General features: G+C 39.1%; 1 protein-coding gene across 1 annotated transcript in view; it reads left to right on the forward strand.

Annotated features, from left to right (window-relative positions):
- dnah6 (dynein, axonemal, heavy chain 6) overlaps window positions 1-19890 on the forward strand; it is a gene marked incomplete at its 5' end in the record, with an annotated part of 108397 nt that overhangs the window by 81695 nt on the left and 6812 nt on the right. The window contains 16 exons of the mRNA XM_079813168.1: window positions 691-758; window positions 1292-1472; window positions 2211-2390; window positions 4717-4950; window positions 6669-6804; window positions 6942-7114; window positions 7722-7912; window positions 9598-9758; window positions 10446-10534; window positions 11207-11353; window positions 13218-13356; window positions 14728-14847; window positions 15719-15840; window positions 15951-16080; window positions 16185-16312; window positions 16467-16652. Of these exons, the coding sequence (XP_079669294.1) occupies window positions 691-758; window positions 1292-1472; window positions 2211-2390; window positions 4717-4950; window positions 6669-6804; window positions 6942-7114; window positions 7722-7912; window positions 9598-9758; window positions 10446-10534; window positions 11207-11353; window positions 13218-13356; window positions 14728-14847; window positions 15719-15840; window positions 15951-16080; window positions 16185-16312; window positions 16467-16652 (2385 nt within the window). The remainder of the gene's footprint in view (window positions 1-690; window positions 759-1291; window positions 1473-2210; window positions 2391-4716; window positions 4951-6668; window positions 6805-6941; window positions 7115-7721; window positions 7913-9597; window positions 9759-10445; window positions 10535-11206; window positions 11354-13217; window positions 13357-14727; window positions 14848-15718; window positions 15841-15950; window positions 16081-16184; window positions 16313-16466; window positions 16653-19890) is intronic.

A 19890-nucleotide genomic window follows, 5' to 3' on the forward strand; every position in this document is an offset into this window, starting at 1 on the left:
TCTCAGACAGACAGAAAATACAAAACACACAGAGCCAATCAAAGTGTGCTTTAAGAGAGGAAAGGGACAACAGCAGCATCTCTTGGGGGATACATTTAGCAGATAATGTCAATCTTTATTGACATGCCCCTAAAGAATACATGTGTCATTTGTGATATTTATTAATAATTAAATTTTTCATGACCATGTCCATCTTTCTCTGAGCCATCTTCCTTCGAATGAGACATTAAACCGAGGTCCTGTCTCTCTGTGGTCATTAAAAATCCCAGGATGTCCTTCAGAAAAAGAGATGGGGTTTAACCCCAGCATCCTGGCCAAATGTACCCATTGGCCTCTGTTCATCATGGCCTCCTACTCCTTTCCCTATACTGATTGACTTCATCACTCTGTCTCCTCTCCACCAATAAGCTGGTGTGTGGTGAGCGTTCTGGCGCAATATGGCTGCCAGGTGGATGCTGCACATTTCTGATGGTTGAGGAGATTCCCCCTTCCATATGTAAAGTGCTTTTGTAACGAATTATAAAATTATTATTATTATTATCATCATTGCATCATTAACATCTAAATTAGAAAATTACAAAATGTTGTTTATGTAGCTTGCTTTCAATTAATATTTATACTGTACAAGTTAGGATAATGACCCCTTTAAGCTACACATCTATAATCATTTTGCAACCATTTTTCTGTCAGGTATGCATCAAAGTGACTATCATCAACTTCACTGTTACCAAGACTGGACTGGAAGATCAAATCCTCAGGTAATCCCCTGCTTTTACTATTCAGATTCAATATGAACACCAGAGGCACATGATGTTAAGTTTTACACTTTAAGCGAAACGTTATTTAATATTTAGGGTTTTTTATTACTATATAGAAAAACCTAATAAAGTTAAATAAATAAATCCTAAATTTCAATCCTTCAAAGGTCTAAATATTTACCCAAAAGACAGCAGCTGATTCAGTGTTTTTTCTTTTTCTAAAAACAAGAAAGACATCATATAGTAGCATAAGAGGCTGACTAGTCCACTGTATTAATAGAGTTAAATAGAAATTCACTTTGGCCTCTTTTCACCTTTTACTACAATCCATCCTAGGTGTTCCAGTCAAAACTGGTCAACCAAGACACGTTACCATTTACAACTGCATTGCATGCATTTGGATCTCATGACATAAGATGCTGTCTAACAAAAAATATTATTTGATGTTGATTTACTGATTATTCTCTTGCCAATGCTCACTGTGTAAAATATTGGTTCACTTTGTTGTGACGTTTATTTCTGTCTGTGCCTAGTGATGTAGTCCGTCTGGAGCGTCCTGACTTGGAAGAACAAAGAAGCCAGCTGATAGTTTGCATCAATACAGACCGGAACCAGCTGAAAGCTATTGAGGACCGAATACTCAAACTGCTCTTCACCTCTGAGGGCAACATCCTTGACAATGTGGACCTTATAAAAACTTTACAAGAGTCAAAGGTCAGTGGTTTGGGGTCAGACGTTTAAAGAGAGGGAATGACAGTTGAGTAGGGTAGTAGACAAAAGCAGATCAATGATTATGTATAAAAGCGGGTGAAGATCTCATGGACTTTATACTGTGGTTATCATGATCCCTTTTCCCCCCAACATTCTTTGATGTACTGTATAAATGCAGTTCAAAAAAAGGTGATGTTTACTTCAGAATCATTGCAAATGTCACAGTCAACTAAAAAGAAAATAGCCTAATTTGATAGCGATTACGTATTTATTTGGGAATGAGTGCTGACACATACTTTAATCTACAGCTTTTCTTCTGTGGATTTGTTTTAGCACATTTCATTTTTAGCAAATTCCCTCAGCATAGTATGTTTGTGCCAAATTTGAGCAAGCACGTCACTGCCTGTCACCCTTCCACCCACAGAGAGTTATGAAGGCCTGAATGGGAGGAACGGATAGATAGATAGTTGAACGAAAGGTTGGGCCGGTAATGAACAAAAAATCTGTCTTGAAGACAAAAACTCCCTCTCCTTCTGACACCTTTGCTACAGTCACATGTATATCTGCGACACTTATAGTGCTGTCATTGTGGACGGCTTTATAGCTCCATTTGCATTTCAAGAGCTCTTTATAAACACATCAAGCTGTCAAATCATTACATTTGTCTCTGTTTGGAATATAACACTTATACTTAATGTAAAGCAGATCTGCTCACAATGTATCCTCTTTTCTCTTGCACAGGTGACATCTCAGGCCATTAAGTCTCGGCTGGTGGAGGCGGAGACGACAGAGGAGATGATCAATGCAGCCAGAGAGAAGTATCGCCCTGTTGCCACACGTGGCTCCATCATGTACTTTGTCATTGCCAGCCTGTCTGAGATTGACCCCATGTACCAATTCTCCCTAAAATACTTTAAACAGGTAATTTCAATATAGAGCAGTCATTCTATAATATTTTTTTAGGATGTAATATGTTAAAATAAAACCCAGCTACATTATTATTAAATTACACTACCGGTTTGGGGTCCGTATGATTTTTTAATTCTCTCTTCAAGTCTCTTACGCTCACCAAGGCTGAATTTATTTGATCAGAAATTCAGTAAAAAGCTAACTAGTAATATTGTGAAATATTATTACAATTTTAAATAGCTATTTTCTGTTTTTATATATTGTAAATGTCAAATTTTTGTCAAAATGTATCTTTTAGCAGCCATTATGTCAGTCAGAAATCATTCTAATATGCTTATTTCTTATTATTATACTGTTGAAAATGTTTCAGGTTACGAACGTAACTATGGTTATCTGAGAAGGGGAATGGACACTGCATATTAAATCGACACTATAGGGAATGGCATCAGTGTGACCGGGGTTTGAAGCACGTACACACAACAATTTAATTGGCCAACAACAGTCCATGAAATCACTAAACTAGCCTGTGCATATAGACATCATCAACTTTTTTGTCTGAATGAGACGTGCAGGCAAGCCCGAGGCATGGCAATGAGACGCAGTCATTCTCACGAATGCATCATAATGAGCACATCCAGCTTCCTTGAGGAGCCAAACGCACTCCATCTGTGGCGTTTGTTTTACACATGCATACGAACAAAAGCGTCTTCTGAAGACAAAATAGTTGTTGGCGTCTATTGCAGGCCCCCTTTTACACGCGGGTGCTCCAGTAGTGACGTCATGGACTGTCGTCGACTAATGAAATTGACGTGTGTATACAAGTGCTTCAGATACCGGTCAAACTCATGGCGTTCCCCATAGAATAGATCCAAAATGCAGTGTTGAGTTCCACTTTGAAAGGGAACAGTTATGCTGCTTAATATTTTTGTGGAAACATGTTTTTCAGGATTCTTTGATGAATAGAAAGTTCAAAATAACATAATATATTTAAAATATAAATCTTTTGTAATCATAAATGTCTTCAAGGTCTTATTTGATAAATTTTTGAACAGTATTGTGTGTGTTTGTATATATATATATATACACCGATTAGGCATTACATTATTACAGGTGAAATTAATAACACTGATTATCTCTTCATCACGGCACCTGTTAATGGGTGGGATACATTAGGCAGCAAGTGAACATTGTGTCCTCAAAGTTGATGTATTAGAAGCAGGATAAATGGGCAAGTGTAAGGATTTGAGAAAGTTTGACAAGGGCCAAATTGTGATGGCTAGATGACTGGGTCAGAGCATCTCCAAAACTGCAGTTCTGCAGGTGTTCTCGGTCTGCAGTGGTCAGTATCTATCAAAAGTGGTCCAAGGAAGGAACAGTGGTGAACCGGTGACAGGGTCATGGGCGGCCAAGGCTCATTGATGCACGTTGGGAGCGAAGGCTGGCCCATGTGGTCTGATCAAGCAGACAAGCTACCGTAGCTCAAATTGCTCAAGAAGTTGATGCTGGTTCTGATAGAAAGCTGTCAGAATACACAGTCAGTGCATCGCAGTTTTTTGCATATGGGGCTGCATAGACCATGGAGCATGAAAGAAGGTGGCCTAGTCTGATGAATCACGTTTTCATTTACATTATGTGGATGGCCCGGTGCGTGTGCGTCGCTTAACTGGGGAACACACAGCACCAGGATGCACTATGGGAAGAAGTCACGCTGGCGGAGGCAGTGTGATGAATTGGGCAATGTTCTGCTGGGAAACCTTGGGTCGTGCCATCCATGTGAATGTTACTTTTACACATACCACCCTAAGCATTGTAGCAGACCATGTACACCCTGTCATGGAAACAGTATTCCCTGGTGGCTGTGGCCTCTTTCAGCAGGATAATGCACCCTGCCACGAAGCAAAAATGGTTCAGGAATGATTTGAGGAGCACAACAATGAGTTTGAGCTGTTTACTTGGCCTCCATATTCCCCAGATCGCAATCCAATCGAGCATCGGTGAGATGTGCTGAACAAACAAGTCCGATCCATGGAGGCCCCACCTATCAATTTACAGGAATTAAAGGATCTGCTGCTAATATCTTGGTACCAGATACCACAGCACACCTTAAGGGTAGAGCCCTTAAGGTGTGCTGTGGTATCTGGTACGAAGATGCCTCAACAGGTCAGGGCTGTTTTGGCAGCAAAAGGGGGACCAACACAATATTAGGAAGGTGGTCATAATGCTATGCCTGATCGGTGTATATGCATACTTTATATATCTATATAATCCAAAGCAACTTCCAGTGCATTTAAGGTATACATTTTGACATTTCACGCATTCCTTGGAAATTCCTTCACAGTTGTTCAACAACACTATTGAGTCAGCAGAGAAACACAGAGATTTGAGTGTGAGACTACAGATCCTGTTGGATCAGACTCTGCTAAGTGCCTACACGAATGTGTCCCGTGGCCTTTTTGAGAAGCACAAGGCCATCTACAGCTTCATGCTGTGTGTGGAGATCATGATGCAGAGGGGGGAGATCTCCCAGCAGGAGTGGCAGTTCTTCCTGCGAGGGGCTGGAGGCATGGAGAAGGTCAGCGTTGTATGTGATGACAGAGAAAGAAAGAACACCTGTGTGTGTGTGTGTGTGTGTGTGTGTGTGTGTGTGTGTGTGTGTGTGTGTGAGAGTGTGAGTGTAAGTAAGTACTAATGTATGTGTGTTCTTATTCTAATTGTGTAGTAGGCAATTATCCTTCTACAAGTCATGAATGGGATTTAATTGTGTTAATTGTTAGATTGGAGAGCTGTTTTCTATTTTTTCCCTTTCCTCGGGGGCCTGCACTCTATGCCCCATCAAAAAGGCATTTCGCTCACGCCGCACGCTGTTATATTGTTTTACTGTGTTGATGCAGTACGTTTTGCGCATATTCCAGTAAAACGAGTCCACTTCAGTTCTGTTGCTAAGGCAAACATTTCTGTTGCTAGAGATACAGTATATACACAACCCTACGTATTAAGTGAAGTTTTAGTAACTAATTTCGGGAGGAGCACGTCCAGACAATTAAACCTATCTAAACAATGGAGCACGCCAGATAATGTAACCTAATCAAACCCAAGTGGAGCACCCTCAGATAATTAAACCTAATTAAACACATGTGGAGCATATCAAGCCAATCGATTTAATCAACGATAAGAGGTGTGTGTATATATACAGCATATTTACCTTCTTTCGTTGACCGTTTTTATTTTTAGCATCCCTCCACCACCCCATCTCCTCACTTTGATTTAATAAACTCATTAGACGTCAACACAATCCATAATAAAATACAGTCTAGTTCTAGACTATCTTCATCATGGGGGGATACTCTGGGTTCGGGCCAAATTCCGAGCCCGGAGCCCTCCCCCGGACAGCACGCCAAATACGCATAATCTTTACTCCATTTAATTTGATGTACGTGTGAACTCGTGAAACTAGATATCTCATCCTGTACCATTAGAGACATGAATGATACCTCAAGTCATGCGGCTTGTTGAGGAGAGGTGTTCTGTTACTTTTCTAAGTGATCAGACAATCTGCCTTTCAGGCAATCAAACAGGCAATACAAAAATCCCAACATTCTCATTTGAGTGTGGGCTCTTTTGAATTAGACCTATAAGCAACCACCCAGAGCACCCTATATGCCTGCTACAGACAGCAATTGCAGCAGTCCTATAAGATCATTAATCACACTGTATGACATGGATCTATAAACTTGGGTATTTAGTGTATGTAGACTGTATGTTGATGACACCTATTGAATAGGCTACGACGCAAGTTAGTATAGAAGAATAAAACATCAGATGAATCACACTGGAAATTGTGTTTTTTATGTGCGCTGAATCAAAGAGGAGTAAGCGAAAGAGTGTTTACATATTACATATTATTTTTGTTGGTGTGTTCCCTTTATTTACAAACCTCTTAGTATAGGATGCTAATAGTGTTTAGAAATTAAGAAAAAGGGAGAAGTTGTTTTGGGAGAGAAATAAAAGAAACAAGATTTCAAGTGTAATCACTGTTTTTAGTTAATTCTTAATTAAACTAGAAATTCATAATTAAAGTAAGTTCTTAATTTTGACTGGTTTTATATTTCAGTCTACTCCAATGTTTGTCAACATTTTCATACACAAATCAATAATGACTTGTTGCTTGATCAAAGTCTCAAACCTTAATTCATGCTGTTTGATTGTTTTTGACATGTATCAGTATGATGAAATATTACTCTCAGCCTTATGCACAAACACACAGACACTTTCTCCCCTTTCCCACTGCAGGAATTGCCAGAGATGCCAGAAGTGCCGTGGTTGTCTGATTTTGCCTGGGAGACTTGTTGTAATTTAGAAGACCGACTGCCCTGCTTTAATGGCATTAAAAAAGAGATGATATCCACACCTATTTCTGTTAAACTGGGTATATTTTTTAATTTTCATAAAAAAATCACTGGTTCATACTGTACTGTACTATACAATTTCTTGAAAATCATCAATCACTAAATAGAAATCATGCAGTAATTCTTATCTTAAACACTATTTTTTTTCTTTCTGTAGGGCAACTGGAGGAAACAGTAAACCCGAAGCAGTGGGATGGTTATGTTACTGACCTTCCTCCTTTCTCAGAAGACATACCCCCTGAGAAACAGCCACAGGTCAGAGGTCACTGGAACCAGCGGCTTGGGCCCTTCCAGAAACTCATCCTCATCAAGAGTTTTATGGAGGAGAAGGTAAAAAAAAAACCCACTGTGATTTGAAAATTGAATTATTGTAATGTCCAGAAAGTTGCATTACATTTTTAGTAACAGAGCAGAAAGTTTAGTTACTATGGAAGACGGTATCCGACACAGAAAAAAATCTATTACTTGCAATTCTGAGTTTTTTGAAAATGTAAAAATGCAGAAAGTTTTCCTTGAAGGGTAGGTTAAGGGGATAGAAAATGTCATTAGCTCACAATTACACCAATGAAATGTCCTCATAATAGACCAATTTCACAAGAATCGTAGATTATATCACGCTGTGTAAAGCTAGTTCAAATATTGCTTCTTACCTTTCTTGTTTTGTCTGTTTTGCAAGTTTAATTTATAAGTAAAAAAAATGAATGTATACTTGTTTGTAGCTTATACTGCCACTCAGACTGCTCAAATTTACTGCCATGTGGTTTTAATTTACCGGCTGTCGAGTCACAGAAATATGTACTCATTCAGCAATTCCCCATCTCGTATATTTATGTCATGTTTCTTGTGAGTCTCCTTGAGTTATGTGTCATTATCAACTGTATACTTAAATATGGCATCATTGAAATGTATTTCAAGTCTCTGACTCTGTGTGTTCCAGGTTGTGTTTGCAGTGACTGAGTTTGTTATTATTGGTTTGGGACAACAATTTGTGGAGAATCCCCCAGTGGATCTTGCCACCCTTTACACAGACATGTCCCCATCCATTCCCCTAGTCTTCATTCTAAGCACGGGCTCAGATCCAATGGGAGCATTTCAGCGCTTTGCCAACGAGAGAGGATACCAGGATCGGTACTTGATTATATCCATCCATACAAAATGTGTTATACATGTTTCAGATGGCTTACAAACAGATCTTCTTAAAAAATGTATGGAGATAATTTATTTGCTGCCCTGGTTTTCCTGCAAGAAAAGCTTACACTCTTTACATTGCACTCAAAACTAGTGTACCACAGGGAGCAGTGTGATCAGTATCAAATCTATACTTGCTTCTTTTAGCACTGATGTACTGATGACATTCAGAAGTGCCCCTACGAAAAAGAAGTTTATTCAAGTGTTCTATTAGTATAATTCTTTTAAACTAAAAAATAAGTATACTTTCAGTCTACTTTTTTATATACTTCTCGGAAATATACTTAAAATTGCACTTAAGTATACTTGGCTAGTCCACTGGAAGTGTACATAGGAATTTACTTCAAATCTACTTTACTCTTTCCCCACCATTCACTGAATTTTATGAATTTTATTTATTAAATTTTCACAACAACAGAGACAATCAGTCAAAAAATAAATACAAATAATGATAAAAAATGAATATCAGTAAAAAAAACACCAACACATGGTCAAGTAACATGGTCAAAGCAAAGTAAGCTTTAACTAGGTCCAAGAAGTTAAGGGGGCACTAAGTAAACAATGTGTGCTACTAACATGACAATACAAGTGCACAACCGGGATAAACAACAATGATGGTCAGTCAGTCAATGGAGACTGTATCCATTCAATATCAGCTGTAATTGTGACGAGTTCCTCTTCCTCTCAGCCATGAAATCCCTCACCAAATTCCTCTCTGTCTCATTCAGAGGTCATATAGTCATTGCCTCCTGGTATGTATTATCACATTGTGTCATAGTAAGATCGCTGCTGTCATAAGTGGTCCTTAAGAAAGAGCATGTCACCCAGCATGCTGGATTTGTCCATTTTTTTCTGGTCTATTATTATTGTTAATGACCACTGGTTTATTCAGCTCCTCATCCAGGTTCAGTTGATTTTATAGCTAGATGACTGGAATTCCTTTCTTGTTTGCCAACCAGCATCTGCTATACATCTGCTATATTCCTAGAGTGGGTACAAAATCTTATCTCTCAAATGGTTTTTAGCCCTCTGTAATGTTTTCATGTCACTCCACTGCTCAGATAATTTAACCGGCTGCCAGAATACACTGCTGCCAATTTCATGCCCTCCCATTACTTTCAGTCTTGCAATAAATCTTAAACCTGAACCTGAGCCCGTCACTTCTGCTTGCCAACTATGAGAAAAGCTAATTCATTAGTAATATTCCAACAAAGCCATAAGAAATACATTTTCAAGGACTTGTACTAATTTTGGACTGCCATATTGTACTTTAAATAAAAATAGCATGGTATACTTTGTAGCTTATTCTGGCCAAGAACTACCCATTTAAGTAGGAAGAGACCCCGCTATACTCACAGTGATTTTGTTAAAAATGACATCACACCAGTTTGTTCTTTGATTCCGCTTGAAGTATGTCAGGGCCTTCAGACCTTTCAATGTAAAGTCGCCAAGTACAGTTTTTTTTTTTGTATGTGTGTGTTAATGAGACATTTAGGCATGGGTGTATTTGAAATAGTTGTAGTAACAATAATAGACCAGAAAAAAATTTGACAAGTCCAGCACCTACTATGATAAACATGACAAATCAAGACTTTTGCAGTTATTGTGGCTTTCTTGTATTACAGGGTGAGATCTATCTCGCTGGGTCAGGGTCAGGGTCCTATAGCAGAGAAGATGATTATGGAAGCTTTGAAGATTGGTAACTGGATCTTCCTGCAAAATTGCCACCTTGCTGTATCTTGGATGCTGGCAATGGAGGAGCTCATCAAAACCTTCACTGAACCTGGTTAGTTTGTATGTGTGTATGAGTGTTTTGATGAATGAATGTTTCAATCATTTGAATAGCCTTGCTGAATAAAAATATAATTTATTTTAAATATATATATATTACTGACCCCAGACTTTTGAACAGTAGTGTACTGTATATGCTTGATTGTCTTTCCCGAGTTAAAACATATTAAGTAAATGTTAAAAATAAGTGGGCCTGAAAAGTTTGAAGAATTAAAGAATTAAAAGACAGAAATGTGACCTATATCTTGCTTTTAGTGCTTTTTTAGTACATCAAAACTTTATGAATATTATATATACACACTCGATATGTGGTCAACTGAAGCTGAAACTGTTAGATTAGTACTTACATTTTGTAAAAAAATTTTTTAAACATTTTTATGCATTTTGGCAGACGCTTTTATCCAAAGCGACTTACAGTGCACTTATTACACTGTTCTTAGAATGATAGTCTTCCAAATAAAAATTTCAAATGAATGACTCAATTTATGATTTATGTTTATATTTGTGTCTGTGTACATGTTTGTATGGTTCAGTGAAAATATTATTGTTCTGTTTAACCATACTCACCTGTTTTGCACCTGCTACCTTATATTGCAGACTGTGTGTTGCACATGTGAATCCACTACAAAGCTATTTTTGTTAGCCTGTTTTATTCTGTTCTGTTCTTGTATGACCTTTGCAGACACTGTTATCCATGAGGACTTCAGACTGTTCCTTAGTTCCATGCCTACCAATGTGTTTCCTGTCACTGTATTACAAAACTCTGTCAAGGTAACACAAGGACACAAACTTGCTACATACATAGTATGTAGTACATACATACATAAAACCTTCATAAATAAACTGATAGTCACTGATAGTTCTATGAGTGCTCATACACGAAAACTAATTCTTCAGGAAAGTATGCACATGCCTTTATCTCATTTTTTATCTTTCGGAGATGAAAACATGCATCAATGTAGAGCGAAGTTTCACATGTTAATGGTATCCATATGCTAATGACATGCACATATTTTTACATTTACATGTCATTCATCCTTCCAGCACTCGGATATGTCTGCATGTATATGAAATTAAGATTTTAGTCACAGTAACGCAGTCACACACTCCTGCAAGAAGAAGATAACACTTCACATGGAGGAGCGCTTTCATATTTTATTCACTCTCTAACTAATACATTATCACCCCTGTGCTCGCATTCCTATCAGTTAAACCCCAGCTTTACCCCAATCACTGGAAACGATAGTAGTTTATAAGACCTTAAACAATGTTTTATTATAATGAAAGTGCTGTGACATGGATGTCTATAAGTGGTCAGATGGTTCGTAACTTAGTTTTATTAATTTTAGCCATTCTATTTTATCTTTGGCTCTGATTTTTGTTTTGTTGCTAATATGTTTATGTTGCCAGGGAACTAATGAGCCTTTGTTAATGTGATGGTAGGTTACTAACGAGCCCCCAAAGGGTCTCCGTGCCAATGTGAGACGTGCCTTTACTGAGATCAGCAGTACGTTCTTTGAGGAACACGTCCTTGGCAGGAAATGGAGGAAGATCATTTTTGGAGTGTGTTTTTTCCACGCCATCATTCAGGTCAGGGCTCAAGGGTTGAAAATTCTGTATTTTATTCAATTTGAAGTCTCTAGAGATGGTAAGGTTTAAAAGCACGAATGCAGTTTTTATGATTGAATAAAAACAATTAGATGGAAACATAGCTTTTATGGTAAATTTGTTTTGAAGTAACTTTAAATTGTTTTTTTTTCTTTGTGAAGTTAGGTGGTTGATAGGTGGGGGAAAATATACAGTATAAGCTATGAGTCTGATGCATATATATATATATATATATATATATATATATATATATATATATATATATATATATATATATATATATATATATATATTATTATTATTATTATTATTTATTTTTTTCAGCAGCCATTACTTGTCTTGGGCTGGATTTCCCGAAACCTTCTTAAGACTACGTCGTTCTTAAATTATACCTTAAGGTGTATCTTATCGTTAATACGTGTTTCCCGAAGGGATCTTAGTTAAGAATACCTTCTGTAAGACAGTCGTTCGTAAGGTTGGTCTGGAGCACTCTTAGCTATGCCTTATCACTATTGACAGTTCATTCCGATAGTGGCCACCACTGTTTCTTTACATCTCAGTCTTTACAAATATAATTCTGCTAATTGAAGTGTTTTCATGCAAATAATACTATTGTCATTACACTGATGGCTGTTTGCTTTTTAATTAGCCTATATTATCCAAAGGTATATCAGCTGGCAAACCATTATGGAATCTATTTAAAAGGAATGATTGTAGAAGGGAGTTTAGTCTAACTATGGCAGCGATACAGCAAATAGTTGTAAATCAAAGAAGGCGCCGTCCGTGGAGCCATTTCTATGTGCACTATTTAATCCGTGAAAACTTTAGTCCCCTGGCTACCATATCAAAAGCTGCAATTCAAAATTAATTTTGCCTGCCATGGCAGCGAATTCATCAGCTTTTAGATCTTGTTGGTCCGACTTTGTCAAGACAAACCTGACGGAGCTCAGCCCCGATATTCAGCTGTTGACGCTCTTCTCTTTCTTTCTTTTTTTTCCGCTGTAGCGGTTGATTATCTTTCGCGTGTTGCGCCTTTATTGAGTAGGTCATCCAATAACAGAAATGAGTGATTTACCAATAATGTGATGTGGGCAATCAACTCTGCTTGTGGAGTAAATGAAGACTATGGCAAAATGTATTATGATAATATAAATGGCATATTGCCAGTGTAGTGGGTTGATACGTTTGGGCATGAGAGATTTATATTATTATATTTAATAATTATATTTATATGATCTCACGAGTCCTGATAAAAGCAATTTCAACTATTTCTGAAGCGCTTCTATTATAAAGAACACCACTTTCTCACATAATGCAGTTAACCGCTAATTCAGCTAATTCAGCACCGCCGCCACGGACAGCGCCTGCTAACGTCGCACTTAAGAAGATTTACCTTAAGCAACCTCCTAAGGTTTAGTTCGGTGAACACGCCTAGAAGTGGTATACCTTTAGTTAAATTATACCTTTAGAGTCTTCATAGCGCGATAAGATACAACGTTATTGGGAAATGCAGCCCTGATCCTTAACATGATCATTCAGAAATAATTCTAATATCATTTTAATTATTAACATTTATTATAATTATAAATGTTGAAAAGGGTTGTGCTGCTTATTATTTTTGTGTAAACTGTGACACATTGTTTTCAAGATAGAAAAACATAAAAAGATAGACAGTTCAAAAGTACAGCATTTATTTGATAAAGATATAATATGTTAAATTTGACATGAATCTAGGTAACATGTTTGAAAGAAAATGTCCAATTATTTGCAGTACAATAGATTTTCAGGAGGGCTTTACTTATTCACATCCTCTAAATCCTTCTCTTATGTGTCCATATATATATAGGAGAGGAAGAAATTTGGTCCTCTGGGCTGGAACATCCGTTATGAATTCAATGACAGCGACAGAGAGTGTGCTCTTCTTAACCTAAACCTCTACTGCCAGACAGGACATATCCCCTGGGATGCTCTTGTATACATCACAGGTACATGTGTGTGTTTATTGCAGAAGTATTTAAAGAATCAGTCATTAGCCCCTTTCACACAGCAATCCCTGAAAAATTGCCGAAAAAATTACAGAACGATTTAAATTATTATTATTTTTTTTAAGTTTTTAAACGTAATTTCGGGAGGAGTACGCCCATCTAATCTTCCAATTAATACCAAGGTATAAAACCAGCAGCTTACCTCTTCCCGTTGCTAGTTCTTGCAGCATCCCTCCTCCTACCCTGCTCCTCCTTTTTGTACAATTTTGCCTGTTATAGCGGGTATAATATCCTCTCAGAGCACCTCAATAGCAGACAGCAAGCCAAATCTGTTTACCACTTTCACTAAGATTATATGGGCACACAAGAGTTCTGTCTTTTTACCGGTAAGATACCATTCACACATCAGAACCAAAATACAGGTAAACTTCTGGTATGAGGAGAAGCGCTTTAGTTTCATTTTAGTTACTTTTTTTTACTTCTGAGTCACAGGCGTAAAAGGATGCTCACACAGAACATGTTTTTGTTACATGTTTTGATACATAAAAGTTACTATAGTATTGCAGTTACTATAGTACGCAATAACTGCAGAGCTGCAGCGCTAATTAATGTAAAACAAGCCACGAACGAGACAGTCAGCTGCCCGTTTCTCACATGTTTATATAGAAAACATTGAAAGCAGTTAAAAAAAAAAGTTAAAAGAGCTCTGACTGAGCTTTTTGATTGGCCCAAAGTAAACTTCTTACTTCACCGCGTTCTTACCTTGTACATGCTCATACCAGTAATCTTCATTCTTAGTTTACACACAGTATCATGCCGGTAATTTACTGGTAATGTTACAACTTCTCATACTGGTAAAATGCCAGAACCGATTTACCGATATTTTAGTCCTGTTTACACATGATCTCTTAATGTTATTTTACCAGTAAAGATCGTATGTGTGAAAGGGGCTGATCCACACTTTCACATGTTCATCTTTGCTGCTAGTGTTTTTGTGTGTATGTGTTTGTCTGTTAAATAAATATGAATATTTGTGTGATATTTTTGACATTTCTCAGAAAATCTTTTGGATTCTTTCACTAAAATGTTCAAAATAATTTATAATTGTTACGAATGCATTGCTGTTATATAGGCATCATTTTACAGATCATTAGTTAGTGACAATAAATGATATTACATTTGGTGCAGCTTGTGGCGTGCTGGGACTATGAGGGAGTGTTCCAGTAATTTTGTTATGAGAGGCTTTGGGAAAGACTCATTAAGGAAGCTTCAAACAATGTCAAACTGTCTCATTAATTCTTGGCAAGGTGTCAGTCAGTGATGCAATGAATTGAAATGTGTTTGTTTATGTGTGTTTTATTGTCTCTGTAGGTGAGATAACGTACGGAGGCAGGGTGACGGATGCCTGGGATCAGCGATGCTTGCACACCATACTCAAGAGTTTCTTCTCCCCAGCCACATTAGAGGATGGCTATACCTACTCACAATCAGGTATACACATACACACACATTTACTTTGCTAAATGGGGGAATTCTAATAGACTTCTGTTGTTTTTATATACTGCAAGTTCTAAATACTATAATCTTACCCTAACCCCAACAGAAAACATTATGAATTTTTACAATAGAAAATAAAACAAAAAAGGACGTTTTGTCAGATTTCGCTCACTTCTAGGTACAAATTTGTCCCTAAAATATGATTAAAGGCGATTAAACACATCTGGTTTACTATCTTTGCGGGGACTGTCCATAGATGTAATGGTTTTATATTACAGAAAACTGTATATTGTATCTCCTTACTCTAACCCTACCCCTAAACCTACTCATCACACAAAACTTTCTGCATTTTTACACTTTCAAAAAAACTCCTTCTGTATGATTTATAAGCTTGTTTCCTTATGGGGACCTCAATTTAGTCCCCACCGGGATAGAAACACACACACACATACACGAGAGAGACAGACTCTCTCTTAATTGGTAAATAATAGACATGTATTCAACTTCACCCTTCAAATACCAAATCTGGTATTCAGACTTGCAAATTATGTAAATTAAAGATGGAGTGTGTATTTTTCCAGCGCTGAAATACTTTGCGCTGTCCCAGTTTTAGTGTGCATTACTCGTATATTCACTTCCCCATTGGTTATCTTTGCTTTTTAGACATTTCAAATAATTTTTACTCGCTAGGTAGCTTTTTACATTTTGATACATACCTCTGGAGTCCTTTATATACTGTACAAAGCCGTTGAGAGTTGGGAGGGGGGAGTTTTAAGTTTATTATATTTTGTTTAGTTCTGCACTTTATTACAGACCTCAAGTTAGTGCCATTAGATCATTAAACGCTCTCTTTCCTTTTGTGCAGGGATTTATTTTGCTCCTGATTCAGACAGCTTGACTGAGTATAAGCATTATATCGAGGAGCTGCCTCTTATTGATGATGCAGAGGTCTTTGGCATGCATGAAAACGCTAATCTGGCCTTCCAGGTAACTCTCACCTCTTCTTGCTGTACACAAAATAACAAAAAAATTTTTGATAAAGAGCACCTGTTACCTGACTTAACATGCGTGGGTCTCCTTTCCATCTTTAAAAACAGAGGCAGGAGACAATGAAACTAATCTGCACCATTCTGGAAGTCCAGCCCCGTTCTTCAGCAGCTGGTGGAGGGAAGAGCAATGATGAGGTGGTCCATGAGCTGGCTGACTCCATCTTAGCAAAGATCCCTGGTTAGTCTCAAACCCTGTAACTCCCTGCACACAAGTCTACTGTCACTTCATTGGTTTTATAATGAGTTTTTTGGACCTGTCTGTGTGTGTGTGTCTCTGAGCAGAGAAATTAGATATGGATGCAGCAGTGGAGAGTCTGTTCTTGCAAGACCCGAATGGTAGAGTTAACTCCCTAACCACTGTGCTCGGACAGGAAGTAGACCGCTTTAACTTCCTGTTGCGTGTGCTGAAGGCAAGAGACCTTTTTTGTTAAAGATTTTTGATCGTAAACTACAGATGATGAATTGATAACAGCAGCTTATCAAACAAGAATGAATGAATTATTGATCACACTAATCTCCCCACTGTTGGTTGTTTGTATTTTTGTGTGCATGCATTTCCTGCAGACTTCGCTACATACTCTGCAGAAGGCAATAGCAGGTCTAGTGGTGATGTCTGAAGAAATGGAGAAGATTTATAACAGTTTCCTGAATAACCAAGTTCCTGTTCACTGGTCTAATGCAGCTTACCCATCTCTCAAACCTCTCGGCAGCTGGGTTAGAGATCTCACCCTGCGCACAGCATTTATAGAGGTATGACTATGTCACCAGCGTTTCCCATTAATTCCCTAGATGTGGCAGCCAAATAAATTATCCCACCACAGTTTCATAAAGAACCAACAATATTTTACACTTTTCATAATAACATAAATTATGTTTAACAGTGATTGATGCATTGCCAAAGTAATGGTGCAAAACACAGTCAACTAAAATCGAAATTGCATATGGCATATGGCAAAACATTTTTGTGGAGAAATTTACAGAAATGTATACTTCACTAGATTTTGTAATGAGAAGCATTTATAAACTAAAGAAGTGTAAAGGTCTCCCTGAAGATTTTCCACCACATATAAAGCTCGAGGTTTTAAAAAAGTATTGTAATTTTACTTCTGTAGTTTAAAGTAAAATGATTATTATAATTATTATTAAAATGCCATTTTTATTCTTACTGTGCAGTTATATGATATTATATTTCTTAATTAATATTATTATTATGATTATATTCAAATTGTTAGGCTTCCTACATTGTAAGTGTACTGAATCTACTTTAAAGTCCAGGTACAAGTCAATGTCATTTTTTTTTTCAACAATTTTTTTTTTTTAAAGCTTACTTTAATACACCTTGAGGCATCATGCATTATAATACATGGCTCACAGGCTTGAAGCCAATCTGTAAATCTGTACTGTCGTATTCCAAAAAGGCAAGGCATTAAAAATAGTCTCAGTTTTAAGACTCCACTTTCAAGCATGTGCACAGACACACACTTTTTTCCTCTGTATTCAGGAGGTACACTCTCATTGTACATGGACAATTTCCCTAGGGTTGGGGATTCCAGTAAAGGCCAGTGATATATGAGCTTTGTGCTGTTGTTATTAAAGTTCATGAATGGAGCCAGAGGGCCTCACAGCCATTCTCAAAGAAGCTACATAAACAACTACAATTTCTTTACAGTGTATCCTTGCTTCACTGTCTGGCACGCACATATGGCGATAGCTGTCTTGCACGGGTTGATGGGCACACCCAAACTGTTATCTCTGACTGGATGTGCTGTTCCGTGTGGCTGGTCTGAGTGCTCTGTTATATAACAAACAGACACACACGATAAGCTCATGTTAATATGGATGAATTGCAGAAGAATTCGTGTTTCTGAGCAAACAGGCTCAGCATATGTAACTGGACAAGTTTAAATTTCAGCAGTGAAGTAAGAAATTTCCTCTACAACATCATTAATAGACTGAGGTACTGCATAGTACACTGCATAATAATATAAGCCCACCATCATATATGAGAGAGAAAACCCAATTATCCACTGCTGTTATACTTCTCAAATGACAGATAAAATAGTTCTTACAAAAATGTAAATTCTGTCATAATTTTCTCACTGTCATGATGTTTCAAACACGTATACTACCATTCAAAAGTTTGTGGTTAGTAAGGTTTTTTTAATGATTTTAAGTCTATTATGCTCACAAAGGCCGCATTTATTTGATCAATAAAAACGTCCGGTTACGTATGTAACCCTCGTTCCCTGAGGAGGGAACGGAGACGTACGTTAGTGACTAACGAATGGGGGTTTCGCTTAGAAGCCAATCATCTTCATCTTATTCAACAGCGCCCAATGGCAGTGCCAATGCCATGGGCATGCGGAATTTGCATGCGTAACTCCGCCCCACCTCGTGGGTATATAAGGAAGTACGCTGCGAACATCGCATTATGTTACTGCTGCAGGAGCCAAGACTGAACTCCGCGTTCCAGGCAGCACAGCTGACGTGGCTAAGGAAACGTACGTCTCCGTTCCCTCCTCAGGGAACGAGGGTTACATACGTAACCGGACGTTCCCTTTCGTTCAGTCACTACGACGTACGTTAGTGACTAACGAATGGGGGAACCTGTAAAACAGCGCCACTCAGCTGTCATCCAGTGCCCTGCGTAAGTGTGAGATCCCGCCACTTAAGGCCCTAGGACTCCCACTTATCACAGGATTACCAAGGTACACTGGGAAGCATATCCCAGTGAGGGAATGCCAAGATGCCTACCGTAGGGAGGACTTAGAGAATACACATATGACCCGCTGAGGGTTGCATATGGAAGATCTCTAGGGTACCAGCCGAAGGTGGATTTTTAACCCTAGGGGTGGCAGGGACTTGCCAAGGGAAAGACACCTGCTCACTGAGGAGGCTTACGGTGGGAATACTCGTGTGGGGGTCGCCGGAGGGGAACCATGCACACGGAGCACCTGGCCGGACATGAGGGTCTGGGCTCGAAAGGGCAGACTGAACTGATGTCGGCGTAAGCAGTGCTGGAGGAGCTCAGGGCTCTCAGGGAGCTCACCTGAGGAAAATATCGCACGTATCCAGTCCTTGGAGTGGAATGGCGAGCAAGCGAAGACACCTGAGCCTGGCCCATTACCGGCCACCCGTAGGGGCGAGTACATAGTCGGACACTGGCTCCACTCGGAGATTGTAGAATCTGGCGAATGTGTTGGGTGTCGCCCAGCCTGCAGCTCTGCAGATGTCTGTTAGCGAGGCGCCATGCGCTAGAGCCCAAGAGGAGGCCACACTCCGGGTGGAGTGTGCCCTCACACCAAGGGGACACGGTCGGCCTTGCTGCTGGTATGCCAAAACAATGGTGTCCACTATCCAGTGAGACAACCTCTGCTTTGAGAGAGCACTTCCCTTCCGCTCTCCACCATAACAGACAAAGAGCTGGTCTGAGGTCCTGAAACACTGCGTCATGTCTACGTAGGCGCGGAGAGCGCGTACTGGACAGAGCAATGCCAAGGCTGGGTCTGCCTCCTCCAAAGGCAGCGCTTGCAGGTTCACCACCTGATCTCTGGAACGGAGTGGTGGGAACCTTGGGCACATATCCGGGCCGGGGTCTCAGGATCACGTGAGAGTTAGCCGGCCCGAACTCAAGGCACGCTTCGTCAACCGAAAATGCTTGCAGGTCCCCGACCCTCTAAGCGAGGCCAATGCGGTCAGCAGAGCCGTCTTCATAGACAAGAGCTTAATCTCGGCCGACCGCAAAGGCTCAAGGGAGGCCTCTACAGAGCACTTAAGACTACTGAGAGGTCCCAAGAGGGAACGAGAGGAGAGCGAGGAAGATTCAGTCTCCTCGCCCCCCTCAGGAACTTGATGATCAGGTCGTGCTGCTACTTACCTTATTGTCTCCCAGGAGATCGTGGTAGGCAGATATTGCGGCCACGTACACTTAAGGGTGGAAGGAGACAGCCTTCGTCCCACCCCCTCCTGGAGAAACGAAGCACAGACC

This window comes from Gobio gobio (genome assembly GCF_949357685.1).
Source record: "Gobio gobio genome assembly, chromosome: 3".
In the NCBI taxonomy this organism is placed as follows: Eukaryota; Metazoa; Chordata; class Actinopteri; order Cypriniformes; family Gobionidae; genus Gobio; species Gobio gobio.